Source organism: Pieris brassicae, chromosome 11 (assembly GCF_905147105.1).
Source record: "Pieris brassicae chromosome 11, ilPieBrab1.1, whole genome shotgun sequence".
NCBI lineage: Eukaryota > Metazoa > Arthropoda > Insecta > Lepidoptera > Pieridae > Pieris > Pieris brassicae.
The window spans coordinates 4,899,575-4,917,930 of NC_059675.1; the positions used below are offsets into that span (position 1 = coordinate 4,899,575).

Below are 18,356 nucleotides of genomic sequence, written 5' to 3' on the forward strand. Positions count from 1 at the left end.
CATTTCAAGCGATTAGGATATTAAACAAAGTATGAAAGTATCGACAGCAGACGCATACAATAAAATTCATTCAAATCGGCCCAGCCGGTTAAGAAGATTTCAGTGACATACACACGTACAATAGCATTATATATCTTTTAAGTTAGATCAAACTGCACACGGTGTGCAAATTTGATTGAAATCGGTTAAATGGTTTAGGAGTCAATAACGGACAATCGCGTAATTTATATATGCTAATATAAATATAATATAATAAAATTAAAAAGTTGGAAAGACAACATGGTTTCAATAGACTGACTTTTTTGGGAATTTAATAAAAATAAATTATAACAACATAAGTTAGACAGATCTTTTTTTATGTAAGTAAAATCATATACGTACCAAGTGATAATACCGAGAATAGATTAGAAAGCTAAAAGGCGATCGAGTGGCGTATTTCCTTGTCAGTGGCGCATAACGGCCTGAGGCGAAGGCCTGGCGTATGGAGGACGCGGGTCGAGCTCCGATGGCACTCAACATTCGGCAGTAGCACGCCGCGCGCGCCGCTCTCCTCCCGCGCCTGCGCCCTCGCGCCTCCGTCCTCTCAAACATACGTTGTTCTATAAAGCCGCGACTCCGCGCTTACTCGGACGCAGTTACGGCTTAACCACGTAACGATAATAATCGTTACGAACTTGAATATAAAGTTAAGTGATACCATGGCAGACCAAGACTGGGGATACACGGGTGAAAACGGTGAGTATAATTTGTTTATAAGTTACTGATAACTTTGTTGACATTCGCTAAAACCGGTTTGTTTACATCCCATCCCAAGCACGTGACTGATTCACTTGTTAAGTTGGCTGATAGATATTAAAAATCCTGTGCGGTAATTACGAACTAATACTTTTTCATAAGTTGTCTAAAATGATTTAACAATCAACGCTGACGTATCAATAATTTTATAATCATCACGCGATTTGTAAAGGTGTACAAGGATAATAATAATTTAAATATTCAAAATTATTTTTGACTTCGTAAATTCAATGTATTGTGAAATAAACGGTTAAATATAATGCTTATTCACGTTACTGACGTTTGTACTTAGAAAATGAATAACAAAATAAATTACCACATCTTAACATGGCATTTACACTTTAACTAAACGAATAACGAAATCCTTATCACGGGCGAATTAACGAATTTTACATCTGTGTCAAACTTTATCTTAATCAGCCTTCATCTTAAATAGCATTTAAATATAAACCGAAGGAACTCGCGATACTTCAACATCGGAAGTATCGCGAGGTCTTGTTAGCAATGTGAGTGCCCATGGTTATCGATATCATTTGACAGAGTAGAGCTGTCTTCCTGTTCACCCCTGGGTATTTTTTTATGGGAACTTATTTACAGACAATATTCGAGCATAACCCAAGTATCTAATTAATGATACTTTCATTATGTAAATATAACTTAACGTATAATTTGTCATCCATGTTAATATCTATTATGTAATTACCTACATACTGGTAGTGTTTTCAATGTAAGTTTATATTTTTTATGTATGTGGTATGTAGAGAAGAGATTAATTAATATGGTTTTAAAAATTGTGTTTCAGAGTAAACAGTATACAATATAGACAATTTGATAATAATACCAAATTATATAAAAAAATATATATATATAAATATAAGATGACGTGAATGTCAAATCACAATTGGCCTTTGTCTATGCCTAGAAATACTCCCCGTAAAATATGATAAATCGTTTCGGAGGTTTACCTCCGAATTAGGAATTAAAAAGGAAGGTTAGGAATTTTAGAGATCACACATAAACCAATCTTAAAACGTTATATAACCCATTATTACGATTAAGATTCTAAACTCCTAAAATTGCAGACAATGTGTGTAAGTATAATAATAATTGTAATAAAAATTTAAAAAGTGTCAATTACAAATCAATATTGTGATTAAAAAACAAAGTTTTAAATACAAGTAATTAAGATAAATCAACTTTAATAAAAGCCATGAAGGTTATCGTCAAAACAGATTCAATTTGACCTTTAATAGAAATAGTCAAGAAAGTGGATACTTACCTAAATTTTATAATATAATTTATACTAAAGCCTGTACTTGCAATGACTATCATATCGTTCAAAATGAACGTAACACATTTCATTCAAATTGATGAATAAATAGATGCATCACGAAGGCTGTGTTTTAGGTTTTAAAAACGTTACGAACAAATCATGATGCAAATTATCAGATGAAACGGACTTCTGCATAATGCGTCCTTTTTGTGGCCATTAGTGGATGCAGGCCTAAATTCCAGAAAAAAATATCATGAAAATTAACGTTTATTTGTAAAAAAAACTTTCTAAATAATTTCATGATATATGGGATATTAGGGACACGTGGTCAAACGTGTAACAAACTGGGAAATCAGATTCAAAATCTTGTAAAGCAAAAGGACTAGATCAAGTTTATATGTAACAATAAGATATGTTATTATTAGCCTATACCCACTGTTTATTCAATAGAAGATACTAGAGATAATATAGGAAATAATTGGATAAATATAGCAAATGCACAAGTACAGATGTGCCTATACCTCAAGCCCGATAAAAAGGCCACTTTGAAGTTATCAAATTCTTATAAGATGAAAATAGTTATTAATTAAGATTGAACTTATTCCGTATTAGTAATGTTATATTTTTCAAAAAGTTAATTGCAATTTAATAATGAAATTTTAATATGAATACTTTTAAATAAAATATAAAAATCATTAAAAGTATTATTATTCTGGTTCTGTATTTTGACACTAACCAATTGTTCACGAAAAGAGTTAACACTGGCTTTCATGTTATCCTGAAACATTCTTAAAATTGTTTTAATTCAGGTAATTTAATTTCCGCCAATAATATTACTTTAGTTTTGCAACTACCACGTTAAACATGTATTTCCGTTATTGGGTCAAACAAAATGGAAAGCAGAGTAAATAAAAATATTGCATAATACGAAAACATTTTATACACTAAACAGGCCCACTTATTGTGGTTGATGTATAACAGCAATAAACGAGAAACAAAATGACACTGTAATTGGTAGCGATAAGATGTCGATATATGTACAACGTCAACCCATCATTTTGACATCCGTTACTACTCTGAAATGACGTATTATTTATTGTGTAGGAAAATAAGTCTTTGATCAATGTTTAAGAATAAAACAAATATTTTAGCCGAAAATGTTTCATAATATTGTTTCAATAAAATACACAGACAACATTTCTTATAACCTATGGTAACTTAATGTAAACACAAGTAATATTTAATGTATTTTGTTCAAAATGAATACGGTAAATGAATTTTTGGTCTACACGTTTTAGGTCGCATTTAAATATAGCAAAATTTTATTATATAGAAAATCTGACTTACTAGTCGCCGCTTTTTTTTTTAATTTGACAGATATTGATGCTCTGCTGGTTTAACGGAATTTAGTTAAATATAGTTAACAGTAATTTGCTGAAAACTTGCTAAAAAGCTTCAAAAAATCTACGAAAGGAATGTTTATCGTAAGCATTGCATGCATTATAAATGAATTATCTTTTATCAGTCCTTAAGATATAACTGTATTCAGAATGTTTCTTAGATAAAATTTCGAAGTAACGACTCATGCAACCGAAGGAAAGCACGATTGTGCAGAGATTAGGTAATATATGTTCAATTATTTAATAGGTACTACCCTCAAACATAAAAAAATATCTAAATTAACATGTTTATTGTTTAATTGACCAAGACTAAATCAGTCGAATACAATAATCGTATAAAGTACAAAAACAAAATATAATAGTGATCAAAGTCTGTTCAATTCAGACATTAAAGTATAGGTCAAGATAGTAATATATAAAATAGTAAACATCATTACCTATCTTTGTTTAAATAATTAAGTTATCTATTTATATAAATACTACACAGCAACAAAGACAATACATGAACAGTATTTATTTTTATTATTTAGGATTTATTTTTAATGATTTTATTCTAATTAATAAAGAAATATAGATAAAATAGAAGAATCTTTAGTTTCAAGATGGGACGATGATTGTATAGGTGATAGATAGGTAAACTCTTACTTAAATCTTATTTGTTATTTGAACGCCTAAGCTTATTTTAGCTTGGGTTCAAATTTGTCCACGAGGAGGCGAGGTGATACGCTACGACCAAAACGAGAGAAAAACCACGGGATACAGCCAGTTGTATATTCGTTACATAACGATTTACAAATTACCTACTAATTCGTTACGATTAGTTAACAATCTATCTAATGCAGGAGGTATTACGACACTCGCAATTGTTTATAATTAAACGTCACAAGCCAACCATTGGGACATAGGAAGACTGAATAGCGAGCTAAGTATTAAATTATCAGAACTAAAATACAAATTGTTAGTCCCGCACATTGTTTTCCTTTTACCTCATTGTTGAATAATAAACGTCGAGTTATTATTTTGCGGTACTTTGACTAGTTTCCTGCAACATTTGTCTGTAGGATATTATTTATTCGACTTAAAGACGAATAATAGAAATCGTTAGTATAATCAAAAAGGTTCTCTTCACGCATTGGCTTAAAATGTTCTGTTTGGAAATAAGAAAAAATATATATTGACGCAATTAGGTAAATAAATATAAGTTGTATATCATTTGAATGACGACTTAATCTATATAGACGATTAAAAAGAACAATAGGTTGTTCATTTATTTACATGGTAATACTTTTATATTATATATTTAGTATAATACAAAACAAATATGTACTTTGATTTGTACGAATTCATTTAATTTTAAATAAATTATAATATAAAAAAATATCGATGGTATGTTATTGAGTGACGAATCAACTTCTCCAATAGTAGTAAGTAAACAGTTCCAAATACATATATTGTTATGTTAAATTTTATACGTTACATATGTATTTAATTTCACTTTACATTAAGGTATCGTATTTTGCTTTGTTATCTCAATTACAAGGAAATGAAATAAAAAGCATTACGTACATTTCTAAGTTATGATAAAAATTTACGCCATCAATTAATTGAGACGAATCTTTTCGTACAAAGAACTCTGTGTGGATACATACATGTGCTTGGATGCATCCCATGCGCTCCAATACTACTATTCATATACTACGAATTGGTTGATTTGCTATTCTCAATAGATTTTACTGAGTGAATAATTACGGGTGAACGTGGGTTCTCTTAAGATGTAAGACAGATCGTAACAGTTGGTCGCAGTGACCTCGAAGTTTACGTTTCAGTGCGGAAATGAAGGTTAATGGTTTAGTCACAATAAATATATTCTCTCGGAATTAAAAAAAAAACATAAAATTTATCGATGAGGAAATAATAGAAGCTAAACGAAACGAGTGTGTGCGCTGCGATTCAATTATTTGTGTAAAGTAACTTATATTTGAATATTTATTTATTATTAACATTTCATGACATTACCGCATTACATTATATTATTATATATTCTTGTAATCATTTATTCAAGATAATCTTATAGGATATGAATTCGACTGGCACTTACCGAATTTATGAGATCAAGTATTTTTGTCCTAATAATTATGACTTCTCAAGCGGATATAATAAATCTCGTAACGCTTAAATAATAATTTAATGTCAACAAGCCGTTTGCAGTAGCGTAGAATCAATATTGGTTTTGGCCACGCCAAATCCTTTTAAAGTTTTTAATAATTGCCCATTTCCATGATCTCTGAAAATGTCAGCATGGCCTAAACTGGTTGCCATATTAAGTACAAGGGCAATGGTAAAAAATTGGACACAGTATGCTATGTTTTGCAGTCCTTTTTTATTGTAATTATACACATACTAGAGTAGTGTTAGCCTTGTGGGCGCGTGACTCTCAAGCCAGAGGTCGTGCGTTCAAGCCTGGCTGTGCTACTGCGTGCTACAAATATACTAGTCTTAAAATAAAGTTACAGTTAAAGAGACTTTATATTTTTTACTTATAGGTCCCGTAACATGGATTGAGAAGTTCCCAGAAGCAAGGGGTGCAAGACAAAGCCCCGTAGACATAGTGACATCTAGATCTAGTAACAGCGGTAGTGTTCCACCTCTTACTTTCCGGTACTCCGTTCATCATCCACGATCTGTCGTCAATCCTGGTTATTGTTGGCGAGTTGATGAAAATGGATACAATTCAGGTAATACTAGTAGCAACATCTATATATTTTTTTTTTTATAAAATAGGGGGCAAACGGGCAGGAGGCTCACCTGATGTTAAGTGATACCGCCGCCCATGGACACTCTCAATGCCAGAGGGCTCGCGAGTGCGTTGCCGGCCTTTTAAGAATTTGTACGCTCTTTTCTTGAAGGACCCTAAGTCGAATTGGTTCGGAAATACTTCAGTGGGCAGCTGGTTCCACAAAGCGGTGGTGCGCGGCAAAAATTGCCTTGAGAAACGCTCAGTCGTGGAACGTCGGACGTCGAGGTCATACGGGTGGAATTTTGTATTTTGCCTCGACGTCCGATGCTGAAACTCAGCTGCAGGTATTAATCCGAACAACTCCTCTGAACACTCTCCATGGTAAATGCGGTAGAAGATGCAGAGTGACCCCACATCTCTACGCAACGCCAAAGGATCGAGCCGCTCGGAGAGGGATTGGTCATCGACGATTCGAACCGCTCTTCGTTGGATACGGTCAAGTGGAAGAAGCTGGTACTGGGGAGCCCCCGCCCAGAGGTGAGAACAGTATTCCATGTGGGGCCGTATTTGCGCTTTATAGAGTTGCAAGCGGTGGCCCGGAGTGAAGTACCGTCTCGCCTTGCTGAGCACACCAAGCTTTTTGGAGGCTAATTTAGCCTTTCCCTCCAAATGACCGCGAAACTGAACGTCGTTCGATATGTCAACACCAAGTATTCCGATGCTGGCTGTGGCTTCAAGAAGAGTGTTTTCGAAAAGAGGAGTAGCGACAAAGGGTATTTTTTTCGCGGAAAACGCGCAAACTTGTGTCTTCTTGGGGTTAAATTGGACTAGGTTTAGTCTACCCCAGTCCGAGACTCCACGTAAAAGAGTTTCGACTTCAGACACAAGTTTGTTCCGGTACTCATCGACAACTGTCCGAGAAATACCTGCCCGGCCAGTGTAAAGAGTATCCCCAGTGCTGTCGTCCCCATAGCAATGAATGTTGCTAAGTTGCAACATGTCATTGATATGCAGAAGAAACAGGGTCGGGGACAGAACACAGCCTTGTGGGACCCCAGCATTCACGGGTTTAAGGTCGGAACATGCTCCGTCGACGACGACCTTGATGCTCCGATCGGCTAGAAAGCTGGAGATCCAGTCGCATAATTTCTCAGGAAGCCCGTAGGCTGGAAGCTTCGAGAGCAGTGCTTTGTGCCACACCCGATCGAAGGCTTTCGCTATGTCCAAACTAACCGCTAGTGCCTCCCCCTTGGACTCAATTGCCTCTGCCCATCTATGAGTAAGGTATACTAGAAGGTCACCAGCTGAACGACCACGACGAAAGCCGTACTGATAATCGCTAATCAGCTGGTGGCCCTCTAGATAACTCAAGAGCTGGCCATTAATAATGGATTCCATTATTTTGGAGAACAAGGAGGTTATTGCGATTGGGCGATAGTTGGATGGATCAGAGCGATCGCCTTTTTTAGGGATCGGATGTATCGAAGCGGTCTTCCAGCACTTCGGGACAGTGCCGAGCGAGTACAGGTACCGGAAAAGGCGCGTCAGGACCGGAGCCAACTCAGGAGCACATGTACGCAGCACAATTGGAGGGATACCATCCGGCCCGCTCGACTTATGAATGTCCAAGGAAGATAGTGCTCTGCGAACAGCACGTTGCTGGAATGTGATTTCCGGCATTGAGTTATCACACCGCGAAATCGCCGGTGGTGATCTCCCCCGGTCATCCAAAGTCGAGTTGGACGCGAAGAGACAGCCCAAGAAGTCGGCCTTCTCCTTCGCAGTGTGGGCGAGCGAGTCATCCTCTCTGTGCAGCGGTGGTATCGATGGCTGACAAAAATTCCCTTGTACAGCTTTGGCGAGAGACCAGAAGGCTCGGGTCCCAGAAGGGAGTTGGACCAATCTCTCGCCAAATCTGGCGATGTGCTCTGACTTTGCCTTAGCGATTTCCCGTTTGAAGGACCTGGAGGCTGAGTTATATGCTTTTTTATGTTCGCTGGTATTGGCATCACGAGATATCGCCGCTTCCGCCCATGCATTAAAGCATTCTCGCTTTCGACGCGATGCCGCCTTGCAAGAACGCTTAACTGGTTTAAGCGTTCTTGCAAGGCGGCATCGCGTCATCAGTCAGTCATCGCTGTGACTTGCCACCGATCGGCACCGCAGAGAATGGAATAAAAAGTTCCATGCCCTGCAGAACCACTTCGGCGACAGAGGCAGCGACGGAATCTGGAGCTTCCGACGAAAAGCACATAGGCCCCCAAGGGTAGGACGCAAAGAAAGACCGCATCCCATCCCAATCTGCTGACCGATAGTGCCAAATACGACGACAACCCGAAAAACGGGGCCGAGGAGGGCTCGTAGTAGGCACAGTACTCCGGACCACACAATGATTCGATGAACCCAATGGCGGGTCAACAGAGACTTGATAGGTCTCCGGATGTGAGGTCAGCAGAAGGTCCAACAAAGAGGGTTTATGACCATCCATATCTGGTATTCGCGTAATCGCAGGGACCATTTGTGACAGGTCGTAAGCTAAAGCAAAGTCGTGAAAGGATCTTCCCGCGTGATCGGTGGTTTCCGAACCGAGCCAATCGGCATGGTGAGCGTTAAAATCGCCAAGTATCACGATTTCAGCGGTAGGAACCCCTTCGAGCAGGGAATCTGTAGCCATTTGGATGTGCTCAATGAGTCGCTCAGTTTCGGTATTTCCGCTATGGGACCTATACAGGCATGCGTAGAATCACGGATGGTCATCGCAGTCTACGCGCAGCCAGAGGCTAGATAGGTCCCTTCCTTCAAGCGACCCGAGGCGACGAGAACAGATATCCTCTCTGACGTACACGCAAACTCCCGCCCGCGGCACAAATGAATGTTCCAATTTGTACCCCGGGTAGGATGGCCGGGAAGGATATCTGAGTCTCAGTAAGGAAGAATAAGGCCGGCTTCGCAGTTTCGAGGTGAAAGTGAACCGCGTTAAGATTAGAGTTGAGCCCCCTAACATTGGTAAAGTCCACTGAGAGCGTGGAAGGGGATGCCTTCGGTAAATTCTTCCGTTTGCCCCGAGATCGAAACCTATAGTTTTTTGAGCAGTTTTTGCCCACCCCAGAATACGAAGGGCAGCCTGTGCATCCACCACCGAATACTGATTGTTCCGATGATGGACGCTCAGAGGGGGATTCTCCACAGCGGAAACGTGTGGTACCCCCCTGGGGTAATCTCTGTTTAAACTGCATCTTCATATTCTGGGGGGGGGGGGAATTGATGGGCTCCGGGAGTCTCACTCACCGCACGAAACGCGAGTACAATAAGATGAACCTATTGCATCACTTCACGCCGGTTTTCTGTGAGACAGTGGTACTGCCCCGGTCGTGCCTGCCCGATTGGCTGAAGCTCGAAAGCAACAGCATGGCACTCCCACTAGGAACTATGAACTATAATCTTATAAAACCAAATAAACTAAACTCTTCAGTAGAAAGATTTATATACGATAAAACTTTCTTTACATCGTTACCAATTTTGACTGTTTAGTTCCTTGTTATCTATCTAAACCTTTACTACATTTTTGAATCCGCTAAGTAGGTACTTGCTACTTCTAGCCTACTTCTACATAACGATAATATCATTCCTAACTCGCATCTTATAAAAACATTTACCTTATTGAATATTCAATGCAAATGTTAATACGCTTTATATTCTCTTGTCTTAAAATAATGTGAACTAAATATTTTATGGAACGTTTTCCTTATGGGATACCGATGCGCGCTCGTAAAAATTCATAACCTACCTAATTTCATTTTTCTTACAACTTACAATACACCTCAAAAAGGCAATAACACGATAGTAACTAGGAAGTGCTCCAATGATACAAGAACATACCTAGTTAAAATGTATCAAAAGTTTATTTCGCAAAACGCATTAAAAATGTTTTTAATAATAAATACAAGTTCATTTTCAATCAATTTTACATAATCTAACCTAACCTTTGCATCATGTATTTTACATAAAAAATAGTTACCAAATACAATTTACAAATGACAGGTAATCCGATTAAAGGGATAAGGGAATACCTAACACATCGTTTCCAATAAATTGTAACAGAAAGCAGTTTTCTTACATTTCCATTTCGATACAGAAGAATTTTCCCAATCTACATCTACGACTAATCTACATGTCATTAATGTAATAGATTATTTATTTCCCTTCCTAGCCCTACTTACATATTTTAATAATAGATTCTACCAGCCTCAATTCAATGAACATGTAACTGATGTCGACGAGAATAACATTTATGTTTTGTAGTTTAATTCAAACCCTTTTAGTAAACGTTGTACTAGTAATATAAATATTGTTTTTTTTTAAATATCGTATGTCTAATGAATAATATATTGTAACTGTAGTAAAATATATAAGATGTAAATAAACTTATACATTATATAACTATAAGCATATAGGACCGACTTCCGTAATGGTCTAATCTTTTTATTTTCTCTACGTTTAAAATACCTGTAGAAAGTGTCTAGTGGCTAATAAAATTTTTATAATTACAGAACTCAGAGGTGGACCACTAGGCTCTGACGTCTATAAACTTCAACAATGGCATTGCCATTGGGGTGCCAAAAACGGGGAGGGATCAGAACATACAGTAGATGGAAGATCATTCTCGGGGGAACTCCACCTGGTTCATTGGAATACTAGTAAATACAACAGCTTTGTTGAGGCAGCTGGACAAGCAGATGGACTTGCAGTTCTTGGCGTATTCATAGTGGTGAGTTTCACAAACAGTGCCGGTTTTTTTATTTATATATTTTAATCCAATAAAAAGAAGAAAAAGGTTTAATAATTCGATATAACATGTACTGTCACACCGTATTGTCCTTACACCAGTTATAAATAAAACTTTAAATTTATATAAAGGCGAACGTTTCATAGAATTAGTGGTCAGCAAAAAGTCTCTCCCTTTTTATCTAATATAAAAATGTATTTAACTATCTTTTCGTTTTTATAATCCTATAGACACAAAAAAGATAGGTTCGTTTTGTAGGATATGTTTTTTTTAATAGCAGATACATAAGTTTTAACATTGCTAATACACTACATAAGCAAGTCATAAAGCAGACATTTCCACTGCATCCTGGCTGCAGTCAGATCAAATGATGATGATTGAGAGCATCCGTTATATGCATTCAATTGGAGCGCGTGATATTAACCCATTCAACTCTTTAAATACCGAGATGAATGTTATACACTCTCTCGACTTCCGAATGCTACTTTCACTTCAAGCAAGCTTGATAATTATTTTGATTGCTAAAGTAGATTTGCGACAACGTAATTTTGACTTAAGTTATAAAAACTGGCTGATACTAGGTATACTCTGACGTTTCTTATGGAGTTTTAAATCATTTTCGATGGAAATATAATACGCGTCAAAATTTATAGGAATTGTCAAAGAAAAATGAACACGGTCGTATATACTATGTTAGGTACTCTATATTGTTTATCAGTAAAACATGAAAGATTTTAATATTCTAGGATATTCTTTAGAAATTTAATATTCTATACAAATTAAATTACGTCATAACGATTCGTAATAATCTTAAACATGAGAAAGTAAACTTATTTGTTATGTATATTATGTATACCTACACTTTAAAATCGTAAAAAGGTTTCCTTAGCTTTTTATACACGAAGAATACAAAATAAATGTTATACCTATTGATATGTACAATTAATGTTTCTGGGTTATTTAAACACTCCAAAAGCTTACCAAAACAACTTCACCTACTTTCTTTGCAAACAATTTACTTAGCTTGTAAGCTGATAGAGCAGTCAGTGTCCAAATATATCGCCATATCTACGCTACATTGAAAACCATATCTAACATACCAAAGGTTACGATTTGTGAACATTAATGTTGCATTATAAATTATATAATCTAAGTATACAAGAAGCCATGCAACTCAATCCTTTTACCGCGTCAAGTTCATAGTTACATAGTGATATCAATGTCTATTCTCATACAAAGATAACTAGATTATGCATTGCAGTTCAGATTAATAATATATTTACACAATTGTGGAGGTAGGATGGTGTACTGTTCCTACAACATAAAAAAAGTATCGAATCACTATCTGACCACTGCCTGACCGGACCGAAGGCTCCAGGCTAAGGTCGAGAAATTGTATATATTCTTACCGGCCAGAATAACTTAGCGCGTTTCAGGGTATGACGTCACAATATAGTTGTCGCTACAAAACAAAACATTCTTGAAAATAATAATTTAAACTAAAAACCGACTTACCTAGTAGAGCTGCTTTTATTTATAAATACTGTGGTTTTGTAAAAACCTATGATTAATCAATCCAAATGTTAAAACCTCTCCTATTCTATATTTTTAGGTAATTATTTATATATTTAACTCTTATTTAAAGTGAATAAAACAATATTTTAAACGAAATATAACGACTTACTATAGAAATAACCGTTTATTCGACATTATTTATAATTATTTAATTGAATAAGTAACGTAAAGTACGAACCCTTAGGATCTTCATTTGATGTCAAAGACAGAATGTTTATATCAACGCTGAATATTACGGAAGTCACACGTAAACATAGTAGTGTTTTCCAGTTTGTTTCAATTAAAATACTTTAATTTAAAAAAAACTTATCAGCTCTACGACACAGCATTACTTAAAATAGAAAACAACTAATTCGGCAGGACCTACATCAATTCTTTTATGGGTAAAATTGACATGCATTGTGTTTTTGGTTTGGTTTTAATTCAAGTGAAACAACAGCCTGATATTAGGGAGAATGAAATACGCAATAGAGCTTCGTACTATGCTATACACAGTCGTTACAAGTTAAATATAATAAACTAAAAATATTACTTTTGAACTTTCAGGTTGGTTCAAAACATGAAGAATTGGACAAGGTAGTTCGACTTCTGCCATATATTCAACATAAGGGTGACAAAGTGACAATGTCGGAGGCCTTGGACCCGGCCAACCTGCTGCCCAGAGGTAGTGGCTATTGGACATACCCTGGCTCTCTAACAACACCACCCTGCACGGAATCAGTCACGTGGATCTTATTTAAAAAACCCGTAGAAGTGTCAGCTGAACAGGTAATTAGAATATCTTTTATTTTCTATCAATAGATATTTAAAAAAATGTATTCAGAATATGCGTCATTTTTATTTGCTTGATTTGAAACTCTGAATTTTATAGCGGCTATTAAGTGGATATGATAATAAAAGCTGATATAGCTAGCTAACCAAATCACTGAAACTAATAAATCATTATTGTGTTTCAGCTGGCATTGATGCGTAAACTCCGATGTGGTGAAGCTTCATGTGGTGAAGAAGCAATGGAATTGCTCCACAACTACAGGCCAACACTTCCTCTTGGTAACCGTGATATTCGTGATTATGGAGGACATTAAACAATAACAATCATTTCCCTTGTGCCTTTGGATAACGTTTTAGCAGCTACACAGAGAGATACTGTAAATGTGCTTTATGAATATCTACATCATTGACATAAGCGAAATTAACTTACCCGTATGAAATACATTGGTGTGTATGTGTGATATACATAAATTCGGTAACATTAAACTCTTCTCCTATACGGATGATCTGCCAGGTCTTATAGCGCAGGTCGCGGCTTCAAGTTAATAAAAATAAATCAAAACTGAACATTAAATATGGACGCAAAATGTATAATTTCGTTTACTAACATATACCTATTACACGTAATTGGATAAAGGCGAAATTTGGATGAATATTATTTTTATTGTTTTCAAAGTAGTTATAACTAAGACTTAATAAATTGAGAATAGCAAGATGCTAAGTTATTGTTATTCATAGTGTCATAGTTTTTTCAAATGTTTACTAATGTCATCTTGTAAGTAAGCGTTTAAAAAAATATACGTGTAAGATCTGTTTAGATTGTTAGTTATTTATTATAAAGTATAAACATTATATAAGACCTTAAGTACAGAGGTACTAAGTACCGCATCGCAAAAGCAGCTATTGTTTTTTATACACTACGGGTTGAAAAATAGGTACCTATCGTCTTTTGAGGCCTTAATAAATAATAATAATTGTGCCTTAATAACTATACAACAACATATTAATAATTGTAGAGAATAAAACATAATGTGAACTATTATTTTACTATATTACTAGATTTTAGTATTCAAGTTTTAGTCAGGGTCGTATTTTGTTATTTTAGATTAGTAAGGTCAGAGTGCATTTTTATTAAGCTTAAGTAATTTGTGAGTATTAAATTTGCAAGATGTGAATGCAATAATTGAAACTATGTTTAATTGGTATATATATTATATTTTAAAGGCTTATTATATATTTGGACCATTTCTGTAAGCATTTTGGCACCGATTAAGAACTAATAAAACTTATATATCCAAGATCGTATTTATGGTTTTAATTTTCATCCTGTTGAATAAAGATATTGTAAGTGGTAAATATGTCTTCTGAGCCGGGGTCCGGGACTATACCGATATTTGTGTTTTAAGTATTTTAAAATAGCTGACAAATTTGTAGTTTTTTTGCAATAAAATACTGGCGGACTGCGATAAAAATCGCAATACCTACAATGGCCTGGTATTGGCCATCGCCGTGGCCCCTGGTCACCCACAGTCAGCCACAGTCGTCACCCATCCCACTACGCACGCTTTCTGGACAGACTATCAATTTCGATACCTTTCACTTTTAGCTAAGCAACGCTGACATTTTATTATTTAAAAATAATTATTGAAACTTCAAATAAAAAATAAGTCATAAAATCAAAACATGTTTTACACTTGGAGTAAAATAGTCAAAGGGGATTTGGATCATACTTATCATACTTAGGCGTATGCATATTTTGTCGTTAGGCACCATTCATGGCTAATAATGTGGTATCGATAAAGATAAAATTGTATTTTGTTCCTTATGTTTGAAATGGCAGTGACGACCGGGAACGTGTATATTATCTATTCATCATACTTGACTTTTTGTATCTAGTTGTCAAAATAACAGATCAAGTTAACGAAAAAAGAAAGCTGCAACATTACGATTTTTTTTCGATCCACACTGTCTTATTATTTTTTAAAGGTTATTTATCTTTTTCTCTGGCGGTTGCCCTTATTGCTGTAGGAGTACCACGCCGGTGCCTCGTACGTGAGGTGAGGGGGCACATAGAGCATATATAGCGCGAGACTTTTGCGTAGAGGTAGTTTACCGGTGAAGAGTGGGTTATGCCGCCCACTTGGCTCTCCCTACTTTCCTGGAGTGCTGCGGTCAATAGTGACCTCCAAATACGTGACCGGTGTCTTCAAGGGCACGTCTCGGTCCAGGAAGCTTAGGGTAGTGGTAGCCTACTTTGGCCGAAGGCGATCTCCTAAGTCTTAGTAAGAGGTCCAGAGTGCATTGGATCTTCGCCGCATCGTGCTTTGGTGCTTAGCGATGTGGCCGTCGGCGCATGAGGGCTAGATCGCACCCCGATCGGTGTAAGTGGCGTGGAGCATCGAGGAGATCACGCTGCCTTGCAGGACGCCCACTTTTTGTTACGGCCACGCCTGGAGCGTAGAACTCGTTCATCAGCTGCAACGTCGTGCTATCATTGCCGCGGAAGCGGAACTGTTCGGGCCTCGATTGCAGGTACATTTATATCCTCGGCAGCAACTACTGTTTAGCCACTCGAGCCTCTTCGACTGCGTCGAAAGCAAGGTGGGCTCGATAGCTCTCGGATGAGGTAGAATCCTTGCCGGCCGGGCACGCCAGCCGAACCGCGACAACGGTCTCCACCTCTGCCACGCGCGCATTGTTTTACTACGAGAAAATCCCATTCCATGCAATGCCATCGGAAAGTAATTTAACCCAGATAAGCCTACTGTCCTATATTTAGGACAGTAGAAATAAAAAAAAATATCAGAATACCCTCTTTATCTAAGATTATTTAGTCTTATGATATGCAGTAAGAAACGTGTCAGCTTTATTAGAAAAAATAAAAAGACAGTTATTTTAACAGTTTTTACCTTATATTTTACCTTTTAAGTGTGTAATAAAAGTGCGTTGCAGACATGGCAAATGACAGGTATGTATAAAAAGTTATATTTTACTCGTGAGTTGTTTTTTTCTGTGTTAATATCTAGTTGATAACCTTAACTTTTGTACTAAATAAATATTCTAGCAAAATAATATAAATAAATTACGTATAACTTGTTACAAATACTAGCGTACTATATATAGGACAGTAGGATAATATACATGATTTTAGTACAATAATACAACTTTTTCTTTACAGACCGTTAGCTGCGCATGAAATTTTAGATGCTTTAGAAAATGTTTCTGATAATGAACAAGATTATAGAGAACGACTGATATGTATTCTACCTCCTCCTGTTGATCCTGACTGTCTCACTGACGAAGATTCGGGTGAAGAAGATAATGTAACTTTGAATAATTTGCCACGAAACATTCTGCTTCAACCGGCTGAAGTAATGATTCAAGGGCAGATTATAGTGAGTGATACAGAAGAAGAACCTTCTGATTCTACAGGTCGAACTAAACGTAGGCGTACCTACGCATGGAGAAAACGGGACTTGGCAAAAAATCCCGTGAATTGGCCAGATGTTCAAGGCGCTTGCCAAGATAAGCGCCCAATTGAGTGGTTTGAAAACTTCTTAGATGAAGATGTTATTTCGTTGTTGGTGTCAGAGAGCAATAAATATGCTGTCAAAAAGAATTTGCCTGGAGACATAACCACTGAAGATATGAAATGTTTCATCGGCATATTGTTGGTTAGTGGTTATTCATGGCTCCCCCGTAGAAGAATGTATTGGGAAAACTCCCCTGATACAAAGAATGAATTGATCAGCTCGGCTATGACTAGGGATAGATTTGACTTTATTTTTCGCCACCTTCATGTCAATGATAATCTGGATTTGCAAGACAAATACACAAAAGTACGCCCCCTAGTTACACTTCTAAATAAAAGGTTCTTAGAGTTTTCTCCTCTTGAAGAGCATTACAGTGTAGATGAGGCCATGATCCCCTACTATGGTAGACATGGCTGCAAACAGCACATAAAAGGTAAACCTATTAGGTACGGGTTCAAAGCTTGGGTTGGTGCTACACGGTTAGGGTATGTTTTATGGCTGGAACCATACCAAGGTGCTACAACTATGTGCAATCCAATATATAAAGAATTGGGGCTGGGTGCAAGAGTTGTTCTCACTTTTTGCGATGTGCTGATTTCACGTGGCTTCGACCTTCCTTACCACGTAGTTTTTGATAATTTTTTTACTGGGACGCCCTTGCTGGAAGAGATAACAAAGAAAGGCCTTCGTTGCACTAGGACAGTTCGAGAAAACAGGACATCTAGTTGTCCTCTGATTACATCGAAGTTACTGAAAAAAAAGGAACGTGGTGCTGTCGACTACAGAACGACACATGACAACACGTTCATTATTGCTAAATGGCATGACATTAATATATTCAGTATTGCTTCTAATGCTGTAGGAATAAATCCTAAACAATCTGCCAAACGCTTCTCACAAAGTGAAAAGAGAAACATTGTCATAGAAGAACCACATATGGTGTCCATCTATAACAAATATATGGGAGGAGTGGATCGGTCTGATGAAAATATTTCACATTACCGAATTGGTATACGAGGTAAGAAATGGTACATGCCGTTGCTCACACACATGATTGATCTTGCCGAACATAATGCATGGCAGTTATATAAAATAAATCATGGAAAACTGGATCATCTTGGCTTTCGCAGAAGGGTAGCAATTGCTTTGATTGAATCAAACAGAAAAAATGCCAAAAGAGGGCCTAGCCGACCCTCCCATCATGAACATGCTGATAGTCGTAAAGACCAAATGAATCATCTGGTTATTCCTCAATCGAAGCAAACACACTGTCGTCAATGTCACAAAAAATATTTGACACGTTGCAAGAAATGTGATGTTGAAGTGTGTGTCAAGTGTTTTGAAACATATCATTCATAAATAGTGTTAATCTAGTAAATTACATATAACAATGGGTAATATAATCAATAGTTATCTAATAAACTACACTTTTTGATTACATTCTGTTTTGTCATAAATGGTCTTTTAATTCCTCTTATTATCCTAC

At 36.6% G+C, this 18,356-nt stretch overlaps 1 protein-coding gene across 1 annotated transcript; it reads left to right on the forward strand.

Annotated features, from left to right (window-relative positions):
* The first annotated feature begins 520 nt into the window (after positions 1-520).
* Positions 521-14,642, forward strand: LOC123716375 (carbonic anhydrase 1). Its single transcript, XM_045672086.1, has 5 exons — positions 521-735; positions 6,012-6,203; positions 10,756-10,973; positions 13,113-13,334; positions 13,523-14,642. The coding sequence occupies exons 1-5, from the start codon at positions 699-701 to the stop codon at positions 13,649-13,651; spliced, it is 798 nt and encodes a 265-aa protein (XP_045528042.1). The 5' UTR covers positions 521-698; the 3' UTR covers positions 13,652-14,642.
* Positions 14,643-18,356: the final 3,714 nt, after the last annotated feature.